The sequence below is a fragment of the Alosa pseudoharengus genome, unplaced genomic scaffold (assembly GCF_046254945.1).
Source record: "Alosa pseudoharengus isolate Yale_2024_CS ecotype anadromous, Long Island Sound unplaced genomic scaffold, YU_APseudo_1.1 YU_APseudo_1.1_scf_83, whole genome shotgun sequence".
Taxonomy (NCBI): Eukaryota; Metazoa; Chordata; class Actinopteri; order Clupeiformes; family Clupeidae; genus Alosa; species Alosa pseudoharengus.
Genome location: NW_027468874.1, coordinates 1 through 9,114, shown reverse-complemented (window position 1 = coordinate 9,114; position 9,114 = coordinate 1). Strand labels below are relative to the sequence as shown.

The 9,114-nt window shown below is 43.6% G+C and overlaps 1 protein-coding gene across 1 annotated transcript; it reads right to left on the bottom strand.

Annotated features, from left to right (window-relative positions):
* Positions 1-3,220: 3,220 nt before the first annotated feature.
* Positions 3,221-8,687, bottom strand: LOC143113481 (tetraspanin-18B-like). The gene is made up of 7 exons (XM_076275434.1): positions 8,595-8,687; positions 8,267-8,461; positions 8,055-8,129; positions 7,724-7,822; positions 6,817-6,990; positions 5,492-5,575; positions 3,221-5,161 (listed from the first exon to the last, which is right to left on the bottom strand). The coding sequence occupies exons 1-7, from the start codon at positions 8,655-8,657 to the stop codon at positions 5,114-5,116; spliced, it is 738 nt and encodes a 245-aa protein (XP_076131549.1). The 5' UTR covers positions 8,658-8,687; the 3' UTR covers positions 3,221-5,113.
* Positions 8,688-9,114: the final 427 nt, after the last annotated feature.

Below are 9,114 nucleotides of genomic sequence, written 5' to 3'. Positions count from 1 at the left end.
AGGTTTTGGGATACTATGTTGTTTCCAAGCTGGTATTCACTTTGAAATCTGGTTCTGTTTAGGCGGAGATTGTTTTTTTTCATGTTTTAGTTCTGTTGTCTCTTACACTGTACAATAAATGTCCATTCCGACACTTCTGCAGACAGCCCATTAGTGTTAGCTTTCATTTGATACCTTTTTTATGGTCCTTGTGGTTGTGGAGATATTCAACATTTATTTTTGGCATGTAGTTTTGAGCAGGAAAGCAAACTGGCCTGAAATTGCTTGTACAAGTCACACAAAAAAAATCACCTTGACAATGGTGTACATAGGACTCTGATATACTCTCATTTACAATACAATTTTGTGTGGTTTAAAAGTGCCATGTGTAATGTCCGCCAAATAATCTATTCATACTCCACATTCCATAAAAGATGGGGCCAGTATACTCCAAGTACAGGTACGCCCACAAGCCGTGCGAGTTATTTGTGTATTGCAGTTTGGCTGGCGGTTATGTTGCCCGCATACCGCATACGGCCGAAACTGGTATTATGACACCTGTCGGGCTGTGGCTAGTAATTTAGCATGCTAATTCAGGTTGATATCTCTACAGCACTATACCTTGTCACTTTTTTAACGACCTGGGATTATGCTCTAGAAGCATAATCTTGGTCTCAAATGAAAGGTAACGCTGAGGTTTCTTGTAGACTATTTGGATTGTATGTCAGGTGTTCTAGTCATATAGAATGACTACACAAAATATGGAATTGCATTTACTTTGTTTGTTCAATGGTTGTGTATAAGATACATTATACATCTGCACAACTAATATTGGATAAAACAACATGAAGATTCCATTTCTATGGATTCTTGAGAATATTTCAGTACCCAATATGTTGCATTTACTTATTGTGCTGCAGCACTGCAGCCAGAGGTCAGGGTACCATCAAAAGCGGAGGAGCGGGAGGAGGGCAGCAGGGATTAAATTTAATTAAGACATATTATGATCATTCTGACAAAGTAAAGCACTATACATACATAAAAAATGGTCATTTTTGGATTCCCAAGAGTCCAAGCTTTCACGTGGTACATAACAATATGGTGCATACATAGCAATAGTGTGCATACAATTGATTTTGAATGTGTGTGTGTGTGTGTGGGGGGGGGGGGGTCCGTTAAAGTTTAAAGATGATGTTTGTGTAGCTGAATAGGAAAAATATTAATGAAAAGTCAAAAAGTGTTTGTTCACAGTATTTGTATGTATTCAAAGTATTCAACACGTTGTGGTGTGTGTGTGTGTATAAAGTATATATACTCTTTTGATCCCATGAGGGAAATTTAGTCTCTGCATTTATCCCAATCCGTGAATCACACTCAGCACACAGTGAACACACAGAGGTGAAGCACACACTAATCCCGATGCAGTGAGCTGCCTGCTACAGTGGCGCTCGGGGAGCAGTGAGGGGTTAGGTGCCTTGCTCAAGGGCACTTCAGCCATACCTACTGGTTGGGGTTCGAAGCGGCAACTCTCCGGTTAAGTTAGTTAAGTCCGAAGCGCTAACCAGTAGGCTAACTTTCTGTCAATGAAACCGGAATACATATGACGTAGCAGCACATAGAGCCTTGTTTATGTTTTTAACCAATGATATCTGCTCAGATATTTATCTGACACCGCTCTTAGACAATCATTTGTTAGACTGTGTTACTGCATTGTACGTTGTGCTCTGTCCCAGCAAAGATTCTAGAACTCGGCTCTTCAAGCCTGTCTCAAAAAGCAGGACAAATATGCGTCCTGCTTGATGTTGCACAGGACGCAGGACAGGGCATTGAAAATCAGGACTGTCCTTCCTAAAGCAGGACGTCTGGCCACCCTACCTCTCACACAGTGCACTGCATCAGGTAGCCTGGAGTCTAGACTACCCTGACTAAAACATACATGTAATGGATGGAGTTTATGTCATTGACTTTGGTTAGGCCTATCACCACCAGACACAAATTCACGGACGGGCATTACACCTTTCCAGGGGGGCACAAGAACTTAAATTGATCACGGTAGTTTAAGCTTACACTTGACAAAACATTCTAATATGAAAATGTAGATGCAATTGTTGTAAAATGGTGCAGCTCCTTTAAGAGAGCCCCGTGCGCAGGGATGGAGAGAGAGAAAGCGAGAGGGTGTATGTGTGTTAGAACTGAGATGCGTGTGGAAAAAGTAGACGTGCTGTTGAGACTGGAGCTAGTCATGTTCAAAATAATGCAAAAATAAATCCGCAGATAAAACCAAAATCCTCGTCCATTTGCTAACCACTTTCAGATAGAGTGTTAGGGAGTTAGCCCCGAAGTTACGGATAACTTCGGCCCTGGAGTGGTAACAAACTCCCTGTTCTCCGACTAGGTCAGAAGAAAAAAACAGTAAAGGTTAACGCTCTCAAACAAACACAGAAACCACTAGGCCTACTTCTACTAACTACGATATGAGATATAGCCTACCTGCGAGCCGATAAGCTATATTTGTCATTGGATGACAGGGGTTAGTGCAGAAATGAAGTAGACTGCGCCACGTAACCTCCTCTCCATTTACATTAGGTGATGGGCTTACCTAATGTTCCTGATTGATTAGCTACGGAATAATACAGATTTTACAAGTTTTATTTGCTACTTGCTAGATTGACAAACGTATAATATAGGCCTACATTTAATAAGTGTTCAAAATCAATCTATGGGATTGGGGTTGGTTGGAGCAGCCAAGCTCGTCCAGGGCGGGCACAGATGACTTCCAGGACGGGCCTGGCCACCCAAAGCCCCCCATGCCGCCGGGACTGATCACCACTGTGCGCCCGGAGCGCATATTATTGCACTGCCTGGACGGAACGGAGGTATCCTAATCATTTTAGCCTAACTTTTAAATGCTATGGATAGGCTACATTTATTATATACGCTATACAATGGATACATTTATTTGAAATAGGCCTATGTATGTAGGCTACTGCCAAGGCCGAACCCCGTTTAATTATGAAAGAAGGTCAACAAAACGTAGCCTACGCTAACTGACCGCGAAACTTCCTTCTTCAACATGAAAACTGAGAAGTTTTGAGTTTTGAAGTTTTGAAAACTGAGAAGTAGGCCTAGGCTACCCGATCAGGAGCCAGACGACTATTCTGGACAAAGCATGCAAACAAATTCTTATTAGCTTACTTGACATTCACTAATATCAACTAGAGACATAATAACAGAACAGAGAGATCTTATATGTTTTAATATCAATCAGGTGTCATCTGCAAATACAATAGATACAATACACATACAAATGCAATACAATGCACTAATGCAAAAACACAATCATATTCACAATGTAACAACACGATTCACAAGATGTTCATCTTGAAAAGTGGAATAAAAACATAAAATATACTCATGCACATATATGCACATGCACGCACGCACACACACTCACACACTCACACACACACACACACACTCACACACACACTCACACACACACACACACACACATACACACACACACAGACACACACACACACACACACAGACACACACACACACACACACACACACACACACACACAGACACACACACTGTGTAAAAGTTGAGCCTCCCTCCTCTGTAAGTACTGTACGTTTCCTAGTATTAGGCCAGTGCATATTCACATTCATATTCACATTCACACACCTGAATGTCTTCACTGGTGCTGTAAAATAAACCATATTCTTATTAATTATTAATCTCTGATCAGTGTCCATTCAACTTTTGATAGTTTCTTTGCAAGGGTTTCTGAAAGCTACTTGAGTAGTCCCCGCACAGACTAAAGATGCTCCGATTATCAACAAACTATCTGTTGACACTTCACTATCATTTTATTGTTATGGTTGGCGTTAGGGGGTGGGTTTGGCTACGGTGATGTTCAGTAATTGTTAAACAACAATTTTACATAGTGAAGTTGAATTGTAACAGGATGCTCAGAGGCCCCAGTTTGGGGGCAGTAAGGTAGCAGGAAGCTACGACACGGTGGGGACTAAAATGGGTAAAACCTCTCCAGTGAAGTTAAATTGAATAAACTTATCACGTGCAACCAGTGTTAAAATCTGATCTATCTATCTTTTACAGCGAAGCTACACCAGGCGCGTAACTGAAGCGTTCCGTTCGCAACGCGTAAAATCCATTTTAGAGGAATGCTCTATTTTTTTTGAACGTATGCGCCGCTATCACGTCTGGTGTAGCTACTTTCATTGATTATAGTGGAAGCTAATTGTTGCAGCAGACGCAACGCGAACGGAACGCTTCAGTTACGTGCCTGGTGTAGCTCAGCCCTTATTCATTAAAGGTGCTCTAAGCGATGCTGGGTAACGTCACTTCTGTTGACTTTTAAACAAAACAGAGAGCTAACTTGCTACTTCCTCCCCCTCTCTCCCGTGCTGCTCCCGTGAAATTGAAACTCTAAACGCGCATCTCTTCTGTGATCTCTTCTGTGAACAGTTTGTTATGCTTTTATGGGCTAGGTTTGCCCAGGTTGTTTTTGTTGCCGTTTTTGTAGCCTGGGCTGTCCACAGAGATTGCATTTTTTTTACAGCGTATTCAGGACAGACGGCTAGCGGTTGGTTAGGTGATGTTTGCAGTAAGTGACATAAAATGTTTTAGCCAAAAAAATGTGTGGCATCGCTTAGAGCACCTTTAACTAACTCTCTTCCACTTTGTGTTTACTCTTGCCACAGTGCGCATGTTGACAAAATACGCTGTCAAACTCGCACCCCTGTCTGTGGGAGGATTATCCAAGTAAAGTATGTGTGCCAGTTAACTCTGCTACAACCCTGATTGGAGTCTTTTGTCATATTTAGCCTGCTGTTGTATTTGTTTGTTTGGCTGTTCACCAACACATTATTTACTCTTTTTATTTATTGTTGAGTTTTAGTATAGTTACGCGTGTGTGTTCTCTGGGCATGTGTGTGTACCCCATAGGTCCAGCTGTGAAGTACACACACAGGGTGCTGATCAAACACTCTCATGAACCATTCAGCAACATCAACATGACATCAAAACACTGCTGTTGATTTTACACGTGTTCTTTTTCCCTCTTCCTCCTCTTCATGTGCTGTGTTTGTGATGGACATGTGTGGGCTACTGGATCCCTCGAAACAAACACATGGCAAACACCATGGCAAAGAGCTGCAAAGAAGCACAGAGGTATACACAGCAGTTACTAATTGGATTTCAGGTACACGCAGGCAAATTTACCAACACAAATCAGTGTGTTCATTAAGCTCTTACCAAACAGTGTGTTACATAATATTTAACAACTCAATTGAAATTATCCCTAGTCAAGGAAGTCAGACAAAGTCCCCAAGTTTTCTGGTAGGCTAATGACAGGCATGTGATGGTGTGTGAGTAATTGCAGTACCACAAATGTCCACAAGAGAGCACTGTCTGACTGTTGAATCTTAAGATGAGAGTGTGTGTGTGTGTGTGTGAGAGAGAGAGAGACATTGCTCTCTGTACCTCTATGGTCAGCACCACAATGGCCAGCGCTCCAGCCAGGTAGATATACGTCTCAAAGTACTCAACCACAGCAGAGTAGCAGCCCTGTACACAGGACACACAACAGGGGTTAGACTTTGTGTGTGTGTGTGTATTTAAGTGTTTGTGTGTGTGTATTTGAGTCTGTGACATAAGGGTAAACATGCCTGTGTGTATGTCTGCATGTCCGTGTGTTTATGTAAGTGTGTGTGTGTGTAGGGCTGTTGGAACGAATTTCAAAAGTCGAATATAAATCGAATATTTAAAATATCAATACTAATCGAATTTGGAAATTTCTATTCGAATGTGGTGTTTTGGGGAGTTTTTTTGTATGTGTTGGCTAACTTTAGCGAATATGACTTTAGCGAAAACGAAATGCTTTTGTCACGTCTAATGCACAATCTAAATATGGCAGAAGTGATGCACCCACGGAGATCACCACCCTGACCATTTCAGCGATGTGTGGAACGTTTTTGGATTTCCATCAGAAAACGGAAAAATAACAACTAGCCTAACAATGTCGTAATCTGCAGAATATGTAGCAGCGAGCAGCCTGAGTGCACATCTGATAACGCTACACCCTGACAAGCTAGGTAGGTAAACAGTCCGATGACGAGGAACCGCGCAGCTAAAGCAGGCAAGAATTTTGCCTCCCTCCTAGGCTATGTCCAGTGCTTCTCTGATAGGCATAATGGTTCAGGGCTGGTAGAAAAAAAGAAAGCAAACTTTTCCGCAATCAGAAAATACTTGCTAATTTGGTGTCATCAAACATAAAGGCATTCAATGAAGTGGTAGTGGTATGGGCGTTCATTCAGTGTGTGTGCGCGTATGCGCAAAAAAAGAAATTGAAACCACTCAAGTTGCACAGATATCGTTGGTAGACTGAGCTTTTGTTCAATATAACAAGTCAACCACATGTTTATAGTCGCATTGGCAATGCATAAGCCTGTTTATACAGTGTATAGAGATTTATCGTAAATATTAATAATAGGCAAAATTTGAGCATTAAGCATTCAAATATAATTCCATTATTAAAAATAATAATGAATTAAATTCAAAATGGGTTATGGAAGAAGATTGACAGCCCTAGTGTGTGTGTGTGTGTGTGTGTGTGTGTGTGTGTGTGTGTGTGTGTGTGTGTGTGTGTGTACTGTGTGTGTGTGTGTGTGTGTGTGTGTGTGTGTGTGTGTGTGAGTGAGTGAGTGAGTGAGTGAGTGTGTGTGTGTGTGTGCGAGTGTGTGTGTGTGTGTGCGTGTGTGTGTGTGTGTGTGTGTGTGTGTGTGTGTGTACTGTGTGAGTGTGCTGACCTTGTGACGAATGAGCATGCTCCCCTTGAGACAGTCCTCCCGGCTCATGAACAGCACGTCTCCCAGGAGATGGTTCCTCTGGCAACAGGCTTCCGGAACCATCTTGGTTGGGTTGAGAAGACGAAACAGGCTTTCCTCAAAGTCCTCTCCACCATTCACACCACAGCAGTCAAACTAAAGAGAGTACACACACACACACACACACACACGCACACACACACACACCATTGTTGAAAGTGTATTCATATAGGAAATCTCAATCTTTCTTCATCTTTGCTGTCACTTCACTGATAACTGCATAAGGAGGTGAGTTGGTAAATCCCAGAGAAAAGCCCAGTCATTGTGAGTTCATGCTGATGTGTGTTGATGAAGCTCTGGTCTGGGACTAATAGTGTGCTAGTGCTCCTGAGCTTTAAAGAGCTCACTGGCCATTGGCTCTCATTGGTAGTATTCTCTTAAGGCATCCACACACAGGCGCCGACGTTAGATTATATTAGATTAAAATGTTTTCAATACAACCCGCACACCAGCGTCAAACTCTGCCGCCTCTGTCAGCGGCGCTCAATAAAATCCAAAAGCACTTTACAAATCGGAAATTAAGATATAACAAACAATGGCCCCAGCTGTGGCGGAACTGGCTGGGGCACCTGCACCGTACGCCGGCGACCCGGGTTCGATTCCCGCCCCGTGGTCCTTTACGGATCCCACCCCTGCTCTCTCTCTCATTCGCTTCCTGTCACTCTCCACTGTCACTATCATTAAAGGCATAAAAAGGCCACAAAAAAAAGATATAGCAAACAATAAAAAATGATCTTCAAGTTAAATGAGTCCATCTGGTTAAATTGAATCAGCTGAGCACAGTGCGGTGTCGAGTGAGAAAAATGAAATCAGCTGCAGGTGAACTGACCGTGGTCATGATGGCGTTCCATGTGGTGGTAAAGACGTCGGTGCTGTTGCTGCCCTGATAGTGATGCTTCAGCTCCTTAGTGAAGTACTGCCTGGTCAGCTGAGGACACAAACGCGCACACATACACACACACACACACAGCAGATCAGCAAAAAGACAGAAGCATAGCTGAACAAAAGTGGATTTATGGATTCATCATAGTGTATGTCTGAGAGAGATAGAGAGACCGAGGAGGGAAGAGGAGGCAAAAGAGAGAGAGAGAGAGAGAGAGAGAGAGAGAGAGAGGGAGGGGGGGGTGGAAGTAAGAAAAGAGAAATTGAGATGTACTTACATTCTCCCGGAATATGAAGCCCAGGATGGCAGCAGCCAATTCTGCCAGAAAGATGATGAGGATGAGCATGAAGAACTAGTGGGGGAGAGGGGGGGGGGGTAGGAATAGAGGAACATTAGACTTTGTGACACACACACACACACACACTCACACACACAGACACACACACACACACACACAGATGAGATGCAGACACACACACACACACTCACAAAGAGAAGCAGGCAGCGATTCTCGCGGATGGCCCCACAGCAGCCAAGGAAGCCGAGGAGGAAGAGGAGCCCGCCCAGGCACAGGATGAAGTACACGCCCGTGAAGACGAGCGGGTTGGCCGCCACGATCTCACTGAAGCCCATGGGGTCCACCAGCACCCAGATCCCCACCGCCAGCAGAACAGCGCCCCCTAGCTGCAGCACACACAACAGCAAGAGGGAGAGAATGGGGGTGTTAGGGGGTGTGTTGGAGGCTTTCAGTCCAGTGTGTGTGTGTGGGGGGGGGGGGGGGGGGTAAGAACAGGGAGAGGAAGAGGAGGGTACTCACAAAGATGAAGAAGTTGAAGATGAACATAAGGTACTTGATGCAACTCAGGCAGTCTCCCTCCATGGTCGAGCCCCTGGCAGAAGCCTCACCGACCCCCTGAACCAAATACACACACACACACATACACACACACACAGAGAGAGAGAGAGAGAGAGAAAATTTATAAGTGAAACATGGTGTCATATTATATGTCAATAAACAAGACAAAAAGTTCAAAATTAATCTCTCTCTCTCTCTCTCTCTCTCTCTCACACACACACACACACACACATACCAGCACAACACAGATACTGTGAAGAAATGTGCAGAAAAACACCAGCAGGCGGAACTGAGGCCATTTGAATGCCTCAACAGCACAAGCCAAATACTGGAGAACCAAATGTACCCTCTCTCTCTCTCTCACACACTCTCTCTCTCTCTTTCTCTCTCTCTCTCACACACACACACATAGCAACCATCCGCTGACAGTACTCTCCACCATCTTTCCCTCCTTATAGTCTGTCTGTGGATATGTGGAAGC